The 23,834-nt window shown below is 43.6% G+C and overlaps 1 protein-coding gene across 1 annotated transcript; it reads right to left on the bottom strand.

Moving 5' to 3' along the window:
• Positions 1 to 855: 855 nt before the first annotated feature.
• abraxas1 (abraxas 1, BRCA1 A complex subunit) lies at positions 856 to 23,378 on the bottom strand. Its single transcript, XM_060851658.1, has 9 exons — positions 23,272 to 23,378; positions 19,340 to 19,430; positions 17,294 to 17,330; positions 16,306 to 16,372; positions 13,749 to 13,942; positions 13,489 to 13,608; positions 11,654 to 11,738; positions 6,317 to 6,431; positions 856 to 4,433 (listed from the first exon to the last, which is right to left on the bottom strand). Exons 1-9 carry the CDS (start codon positions 23,359 to 23,361, stop codon positions 3,985 to 3,987), a joined length of 1,248 nt encoding a protein of 415 aa, XP_060707641.1. The 5' UTR covers positions 23,362 to 23,378; the 3' UTR covers positions 856 to 3,984.
• Between the last annotated feature and the right edge of the window lie 456 nt (positions 23,379 to 23,834).

Raw genomic sequence — 23,834 nt, 5'->3', positions numbered from 1 at the left:
TTTGAAGTTTATAGTATCACACATTCAACTAGCTTTACTATTCACTTGTAGTACCTGCATGCTAACCTATGATTCAGTACTTCAGTGCAGGGAGTGTTGGTCTGAGAGAACACTGATATTGGAGCACATACCCTGTGAATTTGCAGAGGCATCACTGGTGCCCTTTCTCTTCAAGGTTGGAGATGTCAGCTGTTCACTGATGCACACAGAAGGGTTGGTAAATGCTGCTGTGTAGACAAGCTTGGTCTTTGATGACAAATAGTTTTGCACTATCACCCAATTTTGCAATTTGTTTAAGTGAAATGAGATATTCAGTTTAAGAGCCCACTTAATTAAAGCTTCAAAACCTCACTGTGTTTGGAGATAAAATTGTAGCTACTGACAAGTAATTTTGACTAACAGATTACAGCCTTAGCATCTCATGAAATACAATACATTGCAATTTTTATGCTTAGATGTAACTTATTCAAGGAAATTAACATGAACACATTTTTCATTTATTTTTCCAAAAGCAAGCGACTGGCTGCAGCCACGTCAATGTAATTTAACAGTACACAAGTAATGTGAACTGCTCATGAGTAGTGGATGGCATGAATTGTCTGAGTACAAGTATTGGTTGTGGATTTTGTCATTAGGACATTGGAGTATGGTTGTTTGTAAATAAGAGACTCATGATAGGTCCTACAACTCTCAGTGGGTATAACCACATTAGAGTCTGCAGCTTACTAAAGACCTTAACCGTAGGGTGGTTATCTGGTTCATGTGTAATAATTACAACAGCTATTAAAAAATCATTTCTTACAAGAAACAAGCCATTACATGTAAACACTGCAGAACAATAGAAAAATAACAATATAACAGCCAAAGTATAAATGTTTATTTTTGTAAAGGGGTAAAATTACACACTGGCTTTATTTGATACAGTGGTACATTTTCAACAGTTTTACACAAGGGAATATTGATGACATGGCTATGTACACTTGCAGCTCCACACTTCAAGATCAAGGTAGAGATGGGGCTAGGGGTGAAATTAGCCTCACAGAGGAAATACATAAAACTACAGGTGGGCTTAACTCTTCTGCAGTTGGAGATCAATTATGGTATATTTCCATCATCTGGTAATAATCAGCCTCTCGGGATTTTTGGTGAGGGTACTTAATTAAGATTCCAAGTCAATAATGATCAGTAGTGGTAATAATGACATCTTTTGAAGGTGTCTGCACCTTAAGTGTAACTTGAAATACCATTGATGGTGACCACAACAATCAACAGCACAGGCTGTTTCCCAAAGTGGTTGTATTCTGTGAATGCACAGATAATGTACATGAACATACCACTCTGGTCACCACCTCAGCATTCAACTGAAAATCAATTCATGCCACTGTTCTATGTCACTGATGACTTCTGGCACTTGTTAATTCATTGAGATGGCACATGATGTTACCCAATGATCTGTAGATGGGCCATAGTTTCTCACTACATACATGAGGAATAATGACTTGTACAAACAGGTTTGTTGATAACATAGGTATTGTGAAGATGGGAGAGGAGTGGGCAAAAACTATGGAAGCTGTAGTCCAATGTGGAAATTGGAAGGTCATCCACCTCGGATCAGGAAAATACATTGTCATGTTTTTGAAACAGTGCAAAAAGGAATTTAGGAGTCACATACACAATACTTTTGTACTTGTGCATTATTTAAAAAATAAAAATGGCAGTGGAATTTTGATTTCAATCATTGATCTCAAGGGTTTGAATTCCAAAGTGAAGTGATGCTGCAGCCATGCAAAGCCAGCACATTTGAAAATCAGGCTGAGAGAATTTGGAATTCTCTCCCACAAAAAGAGGTGAGATACTCTGTCAACAATGTCAAAACTGAGATACAGAGATCATTAAAGGGTGTTAAATGTTAAATCACAGGCACACAAAGGGAATATGGACCAGCCATGTTCTAATAGAATGCAGAATAAACTTAAATTCAGAAAATTCAGCCTCTATGTGCCCCTCATATCCAAAGAATGGCTGATAAAGGACTTTTATCTATCTGTCTAGGATGAAACATAACTACTACTGCTCAAGCCTCACACCAGTTGCTGCAACACATTGCTCTGGAGGGTCCCTCCAGCTGATACTCAGCTTCTAAATGACTACAGAAGTGACCATCTGCAACCTCTCAGAACTTGCCTACAAGTTTCTCCAATGAGGCAGTCATCTTAACATTTGTGCCCCTCAGCTTTTAAAGCAACAATGGGAGCAGTCATAAGAGATGTCCTTACTCTTAGGATCTCAGTTTGTGGAACTGAGATCTCCACTTGCAGCTACTGATATTGTCACATGTATTTTAGACAACAGTTTGCCCAACCTATATCATTTTCTAATACTACGTCCCATTTTATTACTACAGTTTGAAATTAGGCCTATGGTCCATGACTGCACACAACTTTAAAGATACAGCCAGCTCGACAACAATACCGCCATCGCTTCCTTAATAAATGCCAGTCTTTTATCTTGTTCTATTCTTTTCCTGTAACTGTTTCAAGCAGAACAGTTAACAGTCTATAGTCAGATGATTAGTGTTCAACATACCTTAATAACATCAAAGATATGTCACACTGCACATGTGTCCTGGAAACAACCAGCACTACCTCATTAGCTTTTAACATTTTCATTCTATGTTGACAAGCAACTCGAATCACCAAACTGAAAACCAGTCAGAACTTTTGGCCCCTGTAACAAAATTGTGCTCTCTACCTACTGATTTCTGCCCCACTCTTGTGAATGAGTCAGGCTGAACCAAACTGTTCATAACCTCTCCATCCTATGTGAACCTGAACTTCTGGCACCAAATGCTCTGCATCCAAAACACAGCTGTTGATCAAACTCCAACACCACAATCCTGAGAACTTTCTTCCTCCATTTCTAGACTTTTTTAAAACTATCATTTTATTTGCCAAAGTACAGGTAGCTGTGTCTATTAATCATCCAGGCCTAGCTTGGAACCCTCTTCCTATATATCCTTACCATAGTCTTACTCTTTAAAAGCTACATTTTTCACTCAGCTTTTGGTCAGCTTTCTATGTTCTTTGGCTGATATTTTTGCCTGATTGCATTCATGAAGCACTTTAGGATTCATTAGCAGTGAGCTTCATTTGTATCCACAATGTCTAAGCCTCAGTTCAGAACACTGGCTTCAAAAGAATGGTAAAGTCAGTATCAAATATGGCCAGTTTTACACTTGAAAATTAGCCTGAGATTGGGCTGTTTGCTGTTTGTAGATGTGCATTAGAATTATATTTTTTTTCAAAAATATTATGATTTTGCACATCCAGCCCTATAAACTTAAAAAACCCTAGGTTTGCACATATTTTCCATTCTGTAGTTTGATTTTTGCCTCCTGCTTAGTTAAATATAATTTAGCAGCAAGGGTAAAACCATTGTTCTGTATTTTCCTTCCCCTCCCCCCAACCCAATGTTTCAGACAAGAAGAAATTACCCACTCGACTTAGATGACCGCTCAACAGGAGGCTAAATCTTAGGCATTTATTGAGAGAAACGTATCGAGTGGCCTGGAGTGCTCAGAATGGAAGCTGGATGTCAAAGTTGGGGAAGACTAAAAGAAGGAGCAGAAAACAGAATTGCTTTTCAAAGGCTAAAGGCAGGAGAGAAATTTAATTCCAGGCACAAAAAGTGAAGCAACAGTATTCCAAACCATGTTTTAATCTCATCATAGCTGCATTGATGCTGCAAAAAAATTAAAACCATTTTGGCCTCTAGTATAGCTGTCAAATGTCTCAAACCAGGTTAAGTCCCTGTGATTACTTTTAAAAAAGCAAAATACTTTCCTCCTCCTTAAGTTGCAACATGCTTTCCATCTGAAGAAATGCGAACATCCTTTTCAGTGTATGTATAGAAAAAGATTTGGCACTTTGCATTTCATAAGTGGGGAGTGTTTTATTGCATTTCAGGTCTGAGTGTCTGGAAAGTTCAGAATGTTGGTGAAGCTGAAGGCGTTAAATCATTGCTGTACTGATCCAGCACATCCCCTTCATTCTCTGACCCAGTCAGGATGTTCACTGAATCATTTTCACTATCCTCACTGTCTTTACTTGCTGATCTCCTGACCTTTGGCCAGACTGTTCTCTGTTTTTTACCCCGACTTGGGCGATTAAGACAGTTTTTTGCCTTGCGTTTACATGTAATCCCAGAAGCGTTAGCCCTTTCTGAAGAAGACACATGGATGCTTTTGGCTGAGACTCGAGTGAAAGTGTCCTTTAAGTTCACCCTGTTATCTTCATTGTGACACTGAACTGGCACCACTTGACCATCTCTTGTAATTGACACAGACTGTAAAAGTTTTGAGTTTGGGAAAACTTTCTTCAAAGCCTGACACAAGTGTATGTTGTTTTCTACCAGGTCATGATTCTGTCTCTCTCCTGCATTGTAAAGAAAATTAGAAAAATATAAATACATTTGCATTAATGCCAATATAAGACCGTGGGGAAAAAAAAGCTATAAATCTATTAAAGATGCAATTTTATTGTTCTTCCTTTCACTGTCTTATCCTGGAAGTCCCAAATCAGGTCTTGGAGTCAGAGTTGTACAGCAAAGAAACAGGCCCTTCAGCCCACCATGTCTATCCCCACCAATAAACGTCAAGCTATATTAACCCATTTACCTGCACTTGGGCCATTGTCTACCATAACATGGCATTTTAAGTCCTCATCCAGATGCTTCTTAAATGTTGCAAGGTAGACAAGCAGAAGACGAAGAACACAACAAGCCAGGCAGCATCAAGTGGTGGAGAAGTCAGCGTTTCGGGTGGAAACCTTCTTCAGGACTTCAAACCCCAAAGAAGCATCACACCTGAAACGCTCACTTCTCCACCTCCTGATGCTGCCTGGCTTGTTGTGTTCTTCCAGCCTCCTGCTTGTCTACCTTGGATTCCAGCATCTGCAGTTTTTTTGTGTCTCAAATGCTGCCAAGCAGCATTCTGGGAATCTGCACAAGTGACCTTTCTTTACATTCAATCGTCAGCAGGCTAATCTATCATCTCAACCCATTAGACCTAAATCCAACCTCACCTCCATCTATGGTTATATGCACCACAAGTAGAAGTTGTTGAAGAACAATCCAGAGTACTGCCTGACTTTTCAGTTTCCTTAATTTGGATATGCTGGAATTAGTCGCCCCAATGTTACCCTTGATTAGAGTAATTAAGCTACCACAAATGGGGGTGGTGGAGGGAACCAAATGGTAAATTAATTTTATCACATCAATACTTTTTCTACTTCAGAACAAATGAGAGGTAAATGCATCACATATGACCATTCATAATATCCTAAAGTATTCTAATAGGTAGCTCATATGAAGCTCATTAGTGTGTGAAAAGTGCATTCTGTATCCTCATGAGCTTTCAAATTTTAGTTAACGATGCATGAAAAAAAATTCTCTTATGGTCTACTTATCTTTTGTCAATACAGCTGGAAAGGAGTAACCACAAAATTCTTAGTGCTTGAGCTATGGTATGGCTACATGGCCTTACTCCTGTTCTAGGAAGATAACACTCCACACTATCTTGGATTTAATTTTAACTTCCATTTCAGTTTTCTTATAAACTTAACTCCTTTTTGAAACCTTCAAGCTCTTATCTTTTCTAGCAGAATTAGACGTTAATATCTTGTGCAAGAAGAGAGGCTCCCAAACTGTTATTTAGATTAGATTAGATTACTTACAGTATGGAAACAGGCCCTTCGGCCCAACAAGTCCATACCGACCCGCCGAAGCGCAACCCACCCATACCCCTACATTTACCCCTTACCTAACACTACGGGCAATTTAGCATGGCCAATTCACCTGACCCGCACATCTTTGGTCTGTGGGAGGAAACCGGAGCACCCGGAGGAAATCCACGCAGACACGGGGAGAACGTGCAAACTCCACACAGTCAGTCGCCTGAGTCGGGAATTGAACCCGGGTCTCAGGCGTTGTGAGGCAGCAGTGCTAACCTCTGTGCCACCGTGCCGCCCACATTTATGGGGTAAGATTTTGGCTTTGCGAGGTCCATGACAATGGTGGCCACGGACCTCAGACTGAATCTTGACAGTACGACACCCCTTTAAATATTTGTGCTTTTAAGTTGGTGGGCACAACAATATAGTTATTCTTTGAGGCTCAATTGCTGCTACAGCCATAGGCTGCAGAAATATTGGTCTTGTTACATGAAGCTGGAGGCATTAAATGGGTGACATTGAGAAAATGTTCAGAAAGCTGTATGCTAGAATATTTAGCCCAGTACTGACCAGTTCCTCATTCATACCTGGAATCAGTGTGTACAGCTTTTTCTTCTCAGATACCATTTTCCTGAGTCGTTGTACCTCAGTTAGCAAACGTTCCACCGAGCGTTCACTTTCTTCTACCTTTAAACAAGTTGTCTGTGACATGGTGGGATTTAAGTAACGAAAATGTGGAATTTATTATCCATACAAGTTGAAAGTTCTTGAACAAAAATGCATACCTAAAGCAAAAATAACATTTCAAACATCTTGCATGGTCAATCGCACGGACAAATTTATTAGTTATATTTCATGAATATTGACGGTGTCAAAAGTCTCTTTCTTGTTATGATTTGGAGATGCCAGTGTTGGACTGGGGTGTACAAAGTTAAGAATCACAACACCAGGTTATAGTCCAACAGGTTTATTTGGAAGCATTAGCTTTCGGAGCGCTGCTCCTTAATCAGGTGTTGTGTGATTTTTAACTATTTATTGTTGGTCTTGATTATTATGTCACTGTCTCTTTTATTCCACTTTGTTATCAACTTGCTCTGCTAATGATTGTGTATCGTTCTGTTGTTTTCACAGGAAGCAGTGAGTAGCAAGTGCAGGAAGAAGAGAGATTTAGCTGGAGTGATAGACAAGCTGGGAGCAGAAAATGATAGAGATGTGTGAAAAAATGCATTATGGTCATGTGATTAGCAAAAACTAATCAGATCTGAGACAAAATCTATACAGGCAAATAATCAAAAAGATGAAATTTTAAATGTTCTATAAAAATAATTGCTGACAACACTTAAGCAGGTGGTTTGACAAACACAAAGGAGAACTAAGACATTTCAATGCGACAAACAGCTTTATGAAATGGGCTGATGGGTGGAATATGCAATTGAATGTGGATAAAGGCGAGAGAAAAATATGAAAACACATTCAATGGAAAGACTATGATTATGACTCTCCGACTCTATCGAAAACCAGAGGCTCAAATACAAAAATAATAGAAACATCCAGATGAGTGATGTAATTAAAAACAACAAGAACATAGAGTACAATGGTAAACTGTGCAATTGTGCAAAATCCATGTTTGACTGCAACTGGAGCACAGCTCGAGTTATCTGCAGTTTTGGTTGTCCATTTTGAATTAAAGCCATGCACTTAAGTTCATAGGCTTACTGGCTCAATATTCAATCAAAGCAATTGTTTTTCACTCCTTGATATCAATACAACAGAAATAGAATCATAATTATGCAGAACGATACACCATTCGGTCCATTGTGCATGTGCAGACACTTCAAAAGAACTTTCACCACGTAGTTTGTTTTCTTTTCAAATATATATTCAATTTCCTTTTGCAAGTGAAATGAATTTGCTTCCCTCAATCCCTCTCCCCTGCTTTCAGAAAGCACATTCTTGATATTATACCTCTCAAGAGATTCTCACTGTCTTCCTTCTGATTCTTGTTCAAGATTACCCACAATGTCGCTAATTAACCTGACCCAAGACCAATGACTGAAAAGATTACTCCCAATCTTTCAATCCCCATTTATGAACAATCACAAGATGGTGGGCTCCAGCAGCCTGTGATGAATCACATATGGAAAATCTGTTCAAGTCTCCATTGCATCACATCAATCCAAACAGGTAAAGTCAGTACCTTGTCAGAATTTGTTAAAAACAAAATGCCAGCTATTAAAATCTGCATCTTATAGCCCAGGTGCACCACATTTGGTGTTTCTAACAAACTGAGTCAATAGAATAAAAGCAAAGTACTGTCGATACTTGCAATCTGAAGTAAAAACAAATAGTTGGAGAAACTCAGCAGGTCTTGCAACATCTGTGGACAGAGAAACAGTGAATGTTTCAAGTCCAATATAACTATTCTTTGGAGTCAAAGGGAGCTGGGTTACATGATGTGGAGAAAGAGGGAGAAGCAACAAGTGGACCAGATTATAAAAGTGCTCTACCACAATAGGCAAAGGGAGTGCTTCTGGTAGCAGAGAGTGATGGGGGAACAATGAAGAATAGTGAATAACAGAGTGAATTATAACACGCAGGGAGATGACAGTAAACAAAATTAAGGACAGAGTTCATGCTCTGAAGCTATGAACTCAGTACAGAGTCCTGAAGGTTGTAATCTGCCTAATCAGATAATATGGTACTGTTATTCTTGTTTTCATTGGGCTTCGTTGGACCACTGCAGCAGGCTTAGGACAGCAATGTGAGCATGAAAGCAAGACAGTTTATTCAAATTTCAGTGACCATAAAGTAAGGGTCATTCTTACAGACATAGCAGAGATGTTCCGTAAAGTGGTCACTGGTCTGTTTGGTCCTGCCAATATGCAGAAGTCTGCATTGTGAGCAGTGAACACAATAGACTTGATTGAGAAAGTACAAATACTGCTTTACCTTATGTCATTTGCCTTCCTCCACCCACCTATCTGAAGACTGTCCCCATATGAGCACATGTTGGGCAACGCCATGTTATTGGTGAAGACAGGAAAGGCCACTTTAGACAACTGGAAACAAAACTAAGATCTTAAAATTAGAGGCACGATAGGTGACACTCCATGATGTGTCAGAGAAAGCAGTATGGCCAGTGTGTTGTCGCCATTAATGTGTGCCTGCTTCCTTATGAAATTCTCTTCAGGCCACTGCCGAAATTTTCTTAATTTGGAGATGTTGGCGTTGGACTGGAGTTTAGAAAGTTAAAAATCTCAACACCAGGTTATAGTCTAACAGGGTAAAAACAATGACTGCAGATGCTGGAAACCAGATTCTGGATCAGTGGTGGTGGAAGAGCACAGCAGTTCAGGCAGCATCCAACGAGCAGCGAAATTGACATTTCGGGCAAAAGCCCTTCATCAGGAATAAAGGCAGTGAGCCTGAAGCGTGGAGAGATAAGCTAGAGGAGGGTGGAGGTGGGGAGAGAGTAGCATAGAGTAGAATGGGTGAGTGGGGAGGGGATGAAGGTGATAGGTCAGGGAGAAGAGGATGGAGTAGATAGATGGAAAAGAAGCTAGGCAGGTCGGACAAGTCATGGGGACAGTGCTGAGCTGGAAGTTTGGAACTTGGATGAGGTGGGAGAAGGGGAAATGAGGAAGCTGTTGAAGTCCACATTGATGCCATGGGGTTGAAGTGTTCCAAGGCGGAAGATGAGGCGTTCTTCCTCCAGGCGTCTGGTAGTGAGGGAGCAGCAGTGAAGGAGACCCAGGACCTCCATGTCCTTGGCAGAGTGGGAGGGGGAGTTGAAATGTTGAGTCACGGGGCGGTGAGGTTGATTGGTGCGGGTGTCTCGGAGATGTTCCCTGACAGGTTTAATTGGAAGCACACTAGCTTTCGGAGCGTCGCTCCTTCATCAGGTGGTAGTGGAGGGCTCAATCCTAACAGAATTTATAGCAAACATTTACAGTGTAATTTTCTTAAGAAAGACTAAGCTGAATCATTCTGCTGTTGCACGCTTGCTTCTTTCTTGTGCCTGGCACATCTCATCTGACATCAGCACTAACCACAAACTAGTGTCAAACAAGAGTTCAGCCAGAACGGTAGGAACTTTTACTCATTTCAGTTTCAACGACTGAGGTGGAGAAGGTACTTTCATATTTCCTGCTTTTATCTGCCTGCCAGTAGATGTTAAAATCAATGTTCCTAATCTTCCCTATGGTTTAGCTTTATAACGTCACCTTGTTTGACATTTTAGGTGGTGGTCAGTTAGACAGATGAGGACAGGAAAATCCTTCATTCCTTGACCACTTCTGCCAACCCATTTCCTGCCATGATGTCAAGTGAAAAGCAGGAGTGTTACCCTAAAACAGGAAGTCAAATTAATAGGAAAGACGTTGTGAAACTTGAAAGGGTTCAGAAAAGATTTCAAAGAATTTTGCCAGGGTTGGAGGGTTTGAGCTAAAATGAGAAACTGAATAGACTGGGGCCATTTTCCCAGAGCGTCAGAAGCTGAGAGTGGACCTTATAGAGATTATAAAATCGTGCGGGGCATTGAAAGGGTGAATAGGTAAGGTCTTTTTCCCCCAGGGTAGGGAAGTCCAAAGCATAGGTTTAAGGTGAGACGGGAAAGACGTAAAAGGGATCTAAGGGGCACCATTTTTATACAGAGGGTGGTGCTTATATGGAATGAGCTACCAGAGGTGGAACAATAACAACATTTAAAGGGAATCTGGATGGGCACATGAATAGGAAGGGCTTAGAGGAATATGGGCCAAATGCTGATAAATGGAATTGAATCTGGTTAGGATATCTGGTCGGCATGGACAAATTGGACCAAAAGGGTCTGTTTCTGTGCTGCAGATCTCAAAGACTCTAAATAAATAATACTGAATTGGTGATCTTGTATATTCTGCTTTGGCTTCCCCATGCCTGGATATCCAAAATTGCTCAGGACTAGGGAAAGCTGGAAATAATCTTGAACAACATGGCAAGTCTGTACAAGAGACTCGCAGAAAACTAATTTCTCTGCTGAGCCGGATGGCTATTTTCCCCCAAAAGTGCTGTTGAGAATTGATCAACTACCTACTTTTATGGCTTTTGTTAGCGTGACATTACTCATTTCTCCATCCTCACCACCCAATCCAATTCTTTCTTCCTACAAACAATGAGGTCAAGGGTAGCACTTTGATCACTATCCCAGCTGAGATTAGCCAGCTTACCATGGCCTGGTAATTGGAAATATCCTTATCTGTGGGACTGGTAGGGAGTCTGGGAATGTATTTCTAAATTCAGGGCCAGGATATTCAGAAAAGAGTTAGGAAACACTAAGTACTAAGAACTGGACGCGTGGAATTAAGATAGAAATCAGCCTTTATCACATAGATGGAGGAGAACAGACTCAAAGGAGTGAATAGTCCACATTCCTGTTTCTTAAAAAAAGTTAAGCCAGAGGGCCATTCTTTGCATATTTATGACTGATTTTTGGTATATACTTATATGTTTGAATCATACAAGTCATAACTGTCTCTGAAGAACATGACAGATGTCATTCTTTTCCTACTTTCTTAAACTAGATTTGGATACGGAAATGGTGCCATAATGTCATAAGATAGTAGTCCTGGAGTGGAAAGTCCACTTCAGGAGACCGTAAAGGACAGAGATTGAATATCTCAGTTTAACATTGAACAAATAAATTCTAATCATCATACAGTTCATACTGAATGGTGAATACAAAGAGGTTGTTTATAGTTCAACAATCCTGGATATATTTTAAATCGTACTACATACTGTGAATGGAACAACAGAATTTCATACGAATAACCAGTTAATAGTGAAACAAGCAAAGAAACATACAAAGCACCAGCATTTATAGCCAGCCTTAGAACTGCAACTGATGGAACAGTACTGCAGAATAAGTCTGTGATTGATATTCCAGTTACCTTCAATTCTTCCTGCAGTGTACCATACATTCCTTTAATTCTCTGAACCTCTTTTAAGGAGCCTTCTTGATCAAAAAACACAAGTCTGCAAGAAGAGGAGTACTGGTCACATTTACTCTAATTTATCTTATCCATCTTTCAAAAACGTTTGATTTTATGGCTGTCTCATGACTATACTAGGGAAAGAAGTAACATTTTATTGATAACCGGCATATGAAGAATAAGTGATGAACCCAACATTGGTCCCTCCTCACAACCAAAGGAAATGTTTTGATCAAACTAAATGCCCAATTATTAACAGATTTCAGGTCTACTCTAGATATTGGCCCTGGTTCAGCAATGATAGCTTCCATAAGTCGAAATTAAGTTTAACACAGACTTGTTGTCTAACACAATGTTAAACATTCCACTGTGCTTGAACCATTGCTATTTCACCATGCCTTCTGCATTGTCATATTTGTTCTAAAATACTTAAAATGCACATCACATCACATCATATTGAATTCTGCTCAATGTCACAGAATTGTCACCATATTCTGATCTGAACCAATGACAACCTGTTTGCAGGTTCCTGTCCACCATGTATTTCTTTACACTGTCATTTATGTAACTGCACACACAGTTAAATAATGCATTATTTCTGATAATATTCAGATTTCCACAACACCTATGGAAACTGTTGGGAAGTAACAGTTGAAGACTACGCTAAATGACTACCTAATCCATTAACCTCAGTTGCTCATTATTTTGGTGACATATTTAAGCTGATTGTCAGAGATGGCTTTTGAGTAGCTAGAACAGTTCAGGACATCTTTTTATGAATTTTCAAATGGCGAGACATCAGTCAAAACTTTCAAGTTTTTAAAACTTAAATTCTGTCAATCTGATTAATGCTTTCTAATTTAACTCGCCTTACATTCTTCTCAATCATGGGATGTAAAAAGTGAGGACTGCAGATGCTGGAGATTAGAGCTGAAAATGTGTTGCTGGTTAAAGCGCAGCAGGTCAGGCAGCATCCAAGGAACAGGAAATTCGACGTTTCGGGCACAAGCCTGATGAAGGGCTTGTGCCCGAAACGTCGAATTTCCTGTTCCTTGGATGCTGTCAATCATGGGATGTCCTGTATCATGGACCTAAATCCTTCATCTGTATTTACTGATTAAAAAAGGATAAAACATAAAACAATCGAGAGTTCAAACTTGGGTAAATAGGCCAGAAATGAAAACTTGATAAACTGTGAAAATTTCATTTTCCTCAATTAATTTTGAAAATGCTTCTTTTCAAATAAATACTTCCAATAAAATCTAATTCCAATTTGCAGCAGCTGTCTTATTTCAAGTTTACCCAAAGTTATCTGGTAAATTAAAATTTTAAAATGATCAAACTGGCTGCATCCAGATGATGGCAGCAACACAGCTTCTGGTTCACCAATACACAACGGACCAAACAGTACAAACTCAGAATGAATTGCATGTACTATCGGAGATTCTGGAGGTAGCACATGGCGAGAGAAGACTCATCCCACAAGTTGAGAGTATATCTTCTTTTTAAAAACAGAATTTCTGAAATTCTGTCTTCAGTGCATTCTGAACATGCCACTACAAGGCAAACTATAATTTTAAAAAATGCAGCTGTGTCAGTCTTAATATTTGATCCAAAGTATGAGGGAAAATAGTGTAATTTATTGTGGTCACTTGCCAGATGCCAACACCAAGTTCATATTTACTTCACCATCACTACTCCTTACCCTCTAACAAGTACCCTTAAATGGCAGGTCACATTCCACAGCATCTTTGTTAATTACCACAGCAGATATGACAAGTAGTGTTTTCTACCTGTGTTTCTTCATTGCTCGACTATAGCCACCTGCACTACTCGGTCCAGAATATGTTTTGTAGTCTTGTTGTTCAGACATTCCTAGATTGGTAACGGATATAGGTATTCGCTCAATAAAACTAAATTTGAAAAGAACAAAATAAATATTAAGCTTTAAAATTATTTTTGAAATGGGCTGTAAAATGTTTTACATTTACTACATTTCTCAAACTTGCACCAGCTGACAATACGGTTTGAAAAAAATCTGCATGATGCTTACCTTCCCTGGGATTTATACAGCGTATACTCCAGACTATGCGTGGAGCCATTCTCTCTGCTTAACTTGCTGGTAAAGAGAAAAAACACCAACTGTTGGTTTTTCAGATGCTTCTGAAGGTTCCTGTGAAGGAGACGTTCTCGGAATGTCATGGTCTGATTTGTGTTACGTCTGAACTTATACCAACCAATTACATTCTAAGGGGGGAAGAAGTACAAGTAAATTTAGATCTAGACCCAGGTAAAAACATGGGAAAGTGTGGAACAACAATCAATTTTGAAATTTAAGTCATTTACCAAAGAAATTGTTATTATCACAGCTGAGTCAATTACAAAACAAGCTCCCCAACAGTTAACTTCTTTCACCCTTATCACCCAGCAGTTACCTAAACATATTTAAGTCACCCGACAGTTAACTAACTGCACCTATGTCAATCGTTAATTACCACCATGTATGCTGCCTAGCCATTAACCGTCTGCACACACTGTACATAGCAATTAACCAAGCAAGTGCACATAACAGTAGTTAACTTTTTATGTGCACATTTCATAGTATAATTCAACAAATCTCAAAACTTTGGCAAACATTTACTTGTGGACCCAAGGTTCCCAGAAATAAACAGTGCAGGAAAATTTGGTTATAATTAAATGTTTTAAAATTTTGAGCATTATTTTTGATTGATTTCACAAAGCTTCACAAGGTAACACATTCCACTTTGAGCATCATATTGCAAGATTCCCAAGTGAGATAGTGTCAGATGTGAGGTAAAGCTCATCTGTGGAATTCAACTACCTGCTCTAACTGCACCCTGAGAATGCCACATTGTGGACAACAAGGTCTTGTGCTCTGGCCCCCTGACACTCAAAGCTGTTTTGAAACAAAAGGTTCTCAATGTGAATGAATAGAAGAATCTCAAACAGCATAGGCAGGATTCAAACTAAATTTGAAATTCTTCCCTTTTTCATACGTGTGTGTTTGTAAGGTTTCCCCAACTGATCCAAAAACTGGTCCTCTTGGTCAACTGCAAAAGTGTATAATCAGACCTTGGCTGGAAATTGAAATGAGTGGAGAGTAAATTGCAAGGAAATTTAGGAGAGAAAATATCCTCAAAACTGCCAATGAAGTCTTGATTTATCACAGAAAATACAGAGAATCTTTCTATAACAATAAAGGTTGAAGAGGGTATTGGATACTCAGGAGACACTGACCTTTCAGTCATAGGCACAATTCAAAAATCCAGAGCACTGATAATCCAGCTTTCATAAGTTCATCTAAACAATGATTTTAGCACAACTCCTGGGCCCTGCATAACTATAATTTAAAAACTAAAATATTTCAAAATCAAAAATGTAGCCTCAAATTAAATTAAATCAGTCAACACAAGTCAGCATTCCAGTCACCAACTGTACTATGTCAAATCCTCTTCTCCATAACTGGTTCTTATTTGTTGATGTGATCTTTCCCAAATTTTCCCAAAGAAAACTGCCAAAGGTTTTCCAAGGGCAGTGCAATTAGTTTAAGGGAAGTTGCTCTTTTTAGAGAATACATGCCCCTATCATTAAAGACAAAGACTTTCCTGCAGACACAGATCATATATTACTACATGTGTGTTGTATGAAGGCATCAAATTGATATTATACAGCAAGATCTCATGACACATCCTGATTAATTTAAAGCTGTTATTAATAGCTCTTAGCTAGCTGTTTCAGGAAACAAAACTAACTGGACTAAATTTATAGAAGATTTAACATACCAAATGAAAGCTAAAGAACTTCAGTTTTCTGCATGTCACCAAGAACAAGATTGTGAAGCCACACTAATTCCTGACTGCAAATAAAACTGCTATACTCAACCAATCAGGTGAGCGTTTTAGCAACACTCTCAACAGGTCATTATGATAGAAATCAAAGGTGATATTTCTTAATAGCCACAACTATCAAAGTCCAGCATAGGTAACATTGTTCTGCTTGAATTGTAATATGTAATTTGCTCTGATTGTGGCATTGCTTGTAGACAGGCCAATGCCATAAAATACCATAAATATACATGAAACTTTAAACTGATTATCAGCCAAGAATATCAGACAACTTTTGGACGATTGTACTGACATTTGGTTCAAAATACAAGTGAATTATAAGACGAGTTAATGGCAGCTTCACTTCTGGCAACAGTTTTAAACCAATTTCGATGTGGAATAGTGTTCAGTCTCCTATGCAAACTACTATTTTTGGAACTATTATTGATGCTGAAGCAAATACTACAGGGTCGATGTTTTGAGCTAGACAGCCAACCATCACAGAATTTACAGCTCCTCACCCAGAGATATGGAATTCTTAGAGCAATTTCATCTAAGCTTGAATCAGTTAAAAGTTTGGTGTTTACTTAAGATATTTTCCAAATTTCACCACAAGTGACTTATTTATCAGTACAATTACTAGACAACTTTTTCAAACTATAAAACGTACAACTAGGTGTTAAATTAAAGCCTGAATAATTTGTTAAATGCCACTCAAATAGAAAATCTTCTTGATTATTTTGCATCAGCTGGTCTTGACAATACCTTTTCCTGATTTAACAGCAGTTTCTGCAATGCTCTTTCGTCCACTTCACCAGCAGAATTATAAAAACTGTAAAAAGACAGATAGAACATTCATAACATCACTTCAATTCAAAAAGCACTGTGTATCTTAGTTTCCACTCTAACTGTTTGACTTTCAGCTTTAATTTTAGCACAATGCCCATACTTACAAAACTTGGTACTGCTTATGTTATAACTCAGCTACTTTCAGTAATATGGACAAAATCACAGTGATGATCCATATGACACAACAAGGTGGGTCACTTCTATGTTTTAAAATGCTATCAAGGTGAAAAAGTACCATTACTCCTGTATGTTAAATTTATTTAAGGGTTAGCAATTGCACCAATGAAGAACTGGTCACATTGCAAATATTTTGCGACATAGTTTGTCACTCAGTTATGTTGTCAAGGTTTAGTAGCATTGTTGTGATATTATAGCTACAAGTGTCTTTTGGAAAGCTCTTATTACTGGCACTGTGGCTCATGCTGCCTGTAGACAATCGCAATCCTGTTCATAACAAATTTGATATGGCACACCGATTCCCATTTTACCTCTGATGTCTGAATTAACAACCTCATTAAAGAATCGACAGTGCAAAAGAGAACTGCAACACTCCAAAACTCTCCACCATTCATTGAGAGCATAGTGTTAGACACCAGAGAATGTTAATACCATGACTAATATAGATATACAAACTATTTCCTTTTACTCAGGTTTGCCCATCAAAGCGTATTGAAGTACTAAAACAAAAGAATTTTGTTTCAAAACCACCTACTTCATTTCATTTAATGCAGTTCCACACATGAAGCCTGCACTTACTAATAACCTCAACAGAAGATCTTGTGGGAGTACTCGTTCCATTAACCTTTCATACACGAATCAAGTGAAAAGTGACTGAGCAATTTCCATTGAAAGCAAGAGTCACAAAATTCTTAGGACTGAGTAGCTATCAACTGAGCTCACGTACCTGAATAGCCAGTAACATGGAATATGTTTCTGTATATCTAGAGGGGAAAAATACACATTAAAGTTCAGAGGGGAATAATGATTTCCACACATAATACTAGCTTCCAGGAGGGAAACTGTACATACTAACAATCAGAGGGAATTCAAATGTTCCATATGTAATATTCCTTCCTTTCCCCTTAAAGGCCATTCACAGTTACAATGTGAGGGAGCTCAATTAATATCAGCAAGAAACATTAGTTGAATTACAGGTTGTTTGCATCCTTTGGTTGTTGGGTTTTGTAGCAAATCCTTTCTTCTGAAAAGGTCAACAAATATTAACCACACAAAATTAAAAAGTAGATATGAAATGAACAATTTTAATTTTTAGAAAGGTACTTTTATAGGTCATAGTTAAAGAGCAGATCTCAGAAGTCCAAGTTAAAACAACAAAACTACAGGAATAGCAAGAACTGGCATGAAAGGTGGATCTGCAAAGTTTGTGATGTAATAGGCAACTTATTGGGTTATTATGAAGGCTTGCAAATTGTACATAAAAATCACAACCATTACATCCATTTCAAAAAACTTGGGACTGTAGTTGTTGCTAAAAACTCCGATTTCTTTAAGCAAATTTAAAATTGTATGCATTCTCTGAAAATCAAGTAATTTAGGAATGCTACTGGTAGATAAAACAAATTACAATTCAAAGTAACAAACAGGTTTGCTGCTTTCCACCATTCAAGTTACACTTCATCAGAATCATGACACAGTCTCACCACTGAATTTCAACATGATGCTACTAGGAAGCTAAAATATCACCAAAATCACCACAGAGCTACAGTTTCTTTCTAGTCTCCTAAAATGCCAGGCTTATTAAGATCAAAGTCACAATCCGTCCCTAGGTCTTCAATGATGTTAACTGTTGCAATTCAACAGTGATTGGCTGATCAAGTCTCTCCCCATAACTTTCTTCCTCTCTCCTCTGGCTTCATTGCAACATGACTAGCAACTTTCTACGGGAATGTTTGGCACCTGTCCTCTCCAATATTTCATATACTCCATGAAGACTCACTGACCTACACTCAGCAATAGCTCAATTTTGAAATTTTCACCCCAGTTTTCAAACTGCTCCATTCCTCAGACATTGGCATCGAATGCATTCCTGATGTCTAGTCCTCAGTTCTTAATTCCTTTCCTAATCCTCCCCCATCTCTCTTCAATTAAGAGGTACTTTAAAACCTACCTCTTGCTCACTTGTCCTAATAACTCATGTAGGTTGATGCTAGCTTTTATTTGGTAACATACTTGTGGCGTGTCTTGGGATGATTTGCTGACAATAGTGTTTTATAAATGGAAGTTGCTGGCATTGTCTTACCTTGAGACAAGGCACCAAAGATATTCAGCTGTATCTGCATGTTCTTCATGCCTAAGCCTAGATTGTTCAGGACAATATGTGATTTGGCAATAAGGCACACATCAAAGCGTGATCCTGCCCTCAAAAGACACCTTTCTTCCTTCTCCTATACACCTATATATACACTTGAGTGCATCTGCCCAGCTGAGATAAAAAAAAAGAGACAATCTCCAACTATCCACACAAAAGTGCGCATTAATTGACGAAGCATTGCAGAAGACAATTATAAATTTATTTTGGAAAAGTCACAGCCATAGATAAAGGAGTTTGAAAGCTTTTCCTTAAATCTTTCTTTCGAATTGTCTTGTCAAGACTACAGTCACATGTAACATGTTTTGATTCCTGATGTCTGTAGCAGTTTTCACCAGTCCCAGAGGACTGTAGTGCTGTCTCATTAGAGAGAGAGATGACTGGTGGTGAATTGAACCTGACGGTCACCACGCCTCAGGCAAGTACCAAGGTTAAGGCGGCGAGACCTTTACAGGATGCACTAGCCTGTTTTAATAAAAGCTGAAATTAATACACATTGTTCCAAAACAACTGAAATATGACTAATCCGAGTTGAAGAACTGATACACTTAGCTACAACAAAGCTGTCTATTTTTATCATGAAAATACAATGGAAAGCAGACTACAGATCAAATAGCTCACCTATGGTGTGTACCACCTCAATATCATCCAACTGGGAATCAGTTATACTGTTTTTTGCTTCAGCTTTGATTTCCCCGAGGAGAAATCCTTCCTGTGAAGAAAAAAATTTAGAAAACTGATTTCTAAGTTTTCTGTTAGAGTATAATTAAAATGTGTTACTAAAAACTGGGCCATTAAGCCTGAGAACTAACTCGAGAACATTTTCAACTACTTCTGCATATTTGAGGGATTTCACACAGTGATTTCTGAACTAGTCCAATTGTGATTGGTAATAATTAAAATTTTACACACTCTTTCACATTAAGGTCTGGTTAAAAAAAAAGCTATAGTCTCAGAAGATCGTTGGGCTCCTCTTATTTCAGAGAAATGACTAGTGGTGGTGACCACACCTCAGGCAAGGGGCAAGGTTGAGAAGGTGGGACGTTCATGGCAACCTCAGCTAATGCAGAAAATGAAGAGCTGCTGGCACCACATTGCATTGCAAACCAGCCATCCAGCGAACTGATGCCCATACAGACAGCTGGTATATGGAGGACAAATATCCATTTAAAAGGTAGTTTGGCAAATTCTTACAGATAACATTTGCAAACTAGCACCTTAAAGTTCCTCAGACAGAAGTATATCTTGCTCCATTATGTCTATTGTTTAAGAGAGACTATTCAATTTCCACAAATATCTTCTAGGTTCTCTATCATACAGGTTGGAAACCAGGAAATGCAAAACTGAACTGAAGAACTATCACGGCCAAGAGGGTCAATATTTTCCATTTTCACTTCAGAGTTCCAAGATCCATAGAACTTGGTTTTACATTGTCACTGACCATCATAACACTGGACAGATTTGCATGAAAGATTGAGGCAGAACAGGTACAAATATATGCAAGCATTTTTAGATGCTTTTCCACATTTTAATAGGTGCGCATTAAGCTAGGTTTTCCGGAGGGGTGGCGAGGATGGGGAACGGGGGGGGGGGCGGGGAAGGGGAACGAGGGGTTGGCGGGGAAGGGAATGGGGGGGTGGGGGGGTTGAGAGGGGGTGGGTGGTGTGAGAGGGGTGGTGGGGGGGGGGAAGGGAATGGGAGGAGTGGGGTGGACGGGACTTTGGGGGGAGGGACTGGGGGTGGGGAAAGGGAATGAGGGGGTGGGGGGGAAGGGGGATGCGGTGGTGGGGGGGGAAGGGGGATGCGGTGGTGGGGGGAGAAGGGGGATGGGGGGGTGGGGGGAGAAGGGGGATGGGGGGGTGGGGGGAGAAGGGGGATGGGGGGGTGGGGGGGAAGGGGGATGGGAGATGGGGGGGGGAAGGGAACGGGGGCGTGGGGGGGGGGGAAGGGAACGGGGGGGCCTGGGGGGGGAAGGGAACGGGGGGCCTGGGGGGGGGGGGGGAAGGGAACGGGGGGCCTGGGGGGGGGGGGGGAAAGGGATCGGGGGGGGTGGCGGGGATAGGGAACGGGGGGGTGGCGGGGATAGGGAACGGGGGGGTGGCGGGGATAGGGAACGGGGGGGTGGCGGGGATAGGGAACGGGGGGGTGGCGGGGATAGGGAACGGGGGGGTGGCGGGGATAGGGAACGGGGGGGTGGCGGGGATAGGGAACGGGGGGGTGGCGGGGATAGGGAACGGGGGGGTGGCGGGGATAGGGAACGGGGGGGTGGCGGGGATAGGGAACGGGGGGGGTGGCGGGGATAGGGAACGGGGGGGTGGCGGGGATGGGGAACGGGGGGGTGGCGGGGATGGGGAACGGGGGGGTGGCGGGGATGGGGAACGGGGGGGTGGCGGGGATGGGGAACGGGGGGGTGGCGGGGATGGGGAACGGGGGGGTGGCGGGGATGGGGAACGGGGGGGTGGCGGGGAAGGGGAACGGGGGGGTGGCGGGGAAGGGGAACGGGGGGGGTGGCGGGGATGGGGAACGGGGGGGTGGCGGGGATGGGGAACGGGGGGGTGGCGGGGATAGGGAACGGGGGGGTGGCGGGGATAGGGAACGGGGGGGTGGCGGGGATAGGGAACGGGGGGGTGGCGGGGATAGGGAACGGGGGGGGTGGCGGGGATGGGGAACGGGGGGGTGGCGGGGATGGGGAACGGGGGGGTGGCGGGGAAGGGGAACGGGGGGGTGGCGGGGAAGGGGAACGGGGGGGTGGCGGGGAAGGGAATGGGGGGGTGGGGGGGTTGAGAGGGGGTGGGTGGTGTGAGAGGGGTGGTTGGGGGGGGAAGGGAACGGGGGCGTGGGGGGGGAAGGGAACGGGGGCGTGGGGGGGGAAGGGAACGGGGGCGTGGGGGGGGGGAAGGGAACAGGGGCGTGGGGGGGGGAAGGGAACGGGGGCGTGGGGGGGGAAGGGAACGGGGGCGTGGGGGGGGAAGGGAACGGGGGCGTGGGGGGGAAGGGAACGGGGGTGTGGGGTGGGATGGGAACGGGGGCGTGGGGGGGGAAAGGAACAGGGGCGTGGGGGGGGAAAGGAACAGGGGCGTGGGGGGGGAAGGGAACGGGGGCGTGGGGAGGAACGGGGGCGTGGGGGGGGAAGGGAACGGGGGCGTGGGGGGGGAAGGGAACGGGGGCGTGGGGAGGAACGGGGGCGTGGGGGGGGAAGGGAACGGGGGCGTGGGGAGGAACGGGGGCGTGGGGGGGGAAGGGAACGGGGGCGTGGGGGGGGGAAGGGAACGGGGGCGTGGGGGGGGAAGGGAACGGGGGCGTGGGGGGGGAAGGGAACGGGGGCGTGGGGGGGGAAGGGAACGGGGGCGTGGGGAGGAACGGGGGCGTGGGGGGGGAAGGGAACGGGGGCGTGGGGGGGGAAGGGAACGGGGGCGTGGGGGGGAGGGAACAGGGGGAAGGGAACGGGGGCGTGGGGGGAAGGGAACGGGGGGCGTGCGGGGAAGGGAACGGGGGGTAGGGAATGGGGGTGCGGGGTTAAGGGAACAGGGGTGTGGTAGGGAACAGGGGGCCGGGGGGGAAGGGAATGGGGATGCGGGGGGGGGAAGAGAAGGGAATGGGGCTGCAGGCGGGGGGTGGGGGGAGGGAATGGGTGTGCGGGGGGGAGGGATCGGGAGTGCGGGGGGGAAGGGATCAGGGGTCTGGGGGAGGGGGGGAAGGGATCAGGGTTCAGGGGGGGGAGAAAGGATTGGGGTTCTGGGGTGGGGGGAAGGGAACGGGTGGGGCGTGGGGGGGGAGGGAACGGGGGTTTGGGGTTAAGGGTACGGGAGTGTGGTAGGGAACAGGGGGCCGGGGGGAAGGGAATGGGGCTGCGGGGGGGGCAGGGATCGGGGGTGCGAGGGGGGGGAAGGGATCAGGTGTGGGGGGGGTGAAGGGAACGGGGGGGTGAAGGGAACGGGGGGGGTGGGGGGGGTGAAGGGAACGGGGGGGTGGGGGGGGTGAAGGGAACGGGGGGGTGGGGGGGGTGAAGGGAACGGGGGGTGGGGGGGTGAAGGGAACGGGGGGGTGGGGGGGTGAAGGGAACGGGGGGGTGAAGGGAACGGGGGGGTGAAGGGAACGGGGGGGTGAACGGAACGGGGGGGTGAACGGAACGGGGGGGTGGGGGGGTGAACGGAACGGGGGGGTGGGGGGGTGAACGGAACGGGGGGGTGAACGGAACGGGGGGGTGGGGGGGTGAAGGGAACGGGGGGGTGGGGGGGTGAAGGGAACGGGGGGGAAGGGGATGGGGAGTTTAGGTCAGTGAGGTGCTGGAAAAGCGCAGCAGATCAGGCAGCATCCGAGGAGCAGGAGAATTGACGTTTCAGGCTGGAGCCCTCCATCAGGATGTGGGGGGAGGAGGGCGGGCCGGCCCGCTGACAGCCGCCGCCACCACCGGCTCCACCAACCGGTTTCCCCGCGGCCCCGCACTGAAGGCCCCGGGGGAGGGGGGTGAAGGATGGAGTGAGGGTGGGGGGGGGGCAGTGTCTGTCTAAAAGCCCGGCGCCCGGACCCGACCCGTCGGTCCGTCCACTCACCGTGTCCGAGTCGGCGTTGAGGTGCTGGAAGGCGAGCGAACCGAACAGGAATCCTGACACGGCGCCGCCGGACTCCTCGCCGGCCGCCATGGCAATCTCCGGGGAGGTGGAGGGGCTGGGGGAACGACTGGACGTGCGCGCCCCCGGCACGCCGGCCTCCCGACGTGCGCGTCCCACGCCAGACCGCACGCCTCTCCTTCTGCGCGTTCCCTTCCTGGCGGTGCGCCCCCTGTCGTTCTCCCTGCTCCACACTGAGGGGTCCTCACTGAGATGATTCAACCCATTGTCCAAGCAGCATCCTGTCTACCATGGACCTCACATACACCCTGGTTTTACTGCTCTCTATATTACAACATGATTTAATCATACAGCACAGAAATATACCCTTTAGTCCAACTCATTCACGCTGCCAGACATTCCACTTGGCCCATATCCCTCTGAACAATTCCTATTCATGTACTGTACCTATCCAGATGCCCTTTAAATGTTGCAATTACACCCACCTCCAGCACTTCCTGTGGAAGCTCGTTCCATAACCTCACCATGCCCCAGGTTCAATTCCC

Source organism: Hemiscyllium ocellatum, chromosome 36 (genome assembly GCF_020745735.1).
Source record: "Hemiscyllium ocellatum isolate sHemOce1 chromosome 36, sHemOce1.pat.X.cur, whole genome shotgun sequence".
In the NCBI taxonomy this organism is placed as follows: domain Eukaryota; kingdom Metazoa; phylum Chordata; class Chondrichthyes; order Orectolobiformes; family Hemiscylliidae; genus Hemiscyllium; species Hemiscyllium ocellatum.
Note: the sequence above shows the minus strand (reverse complement) of the source record. Positions and strands in the feature narration are given on the sequence as shown.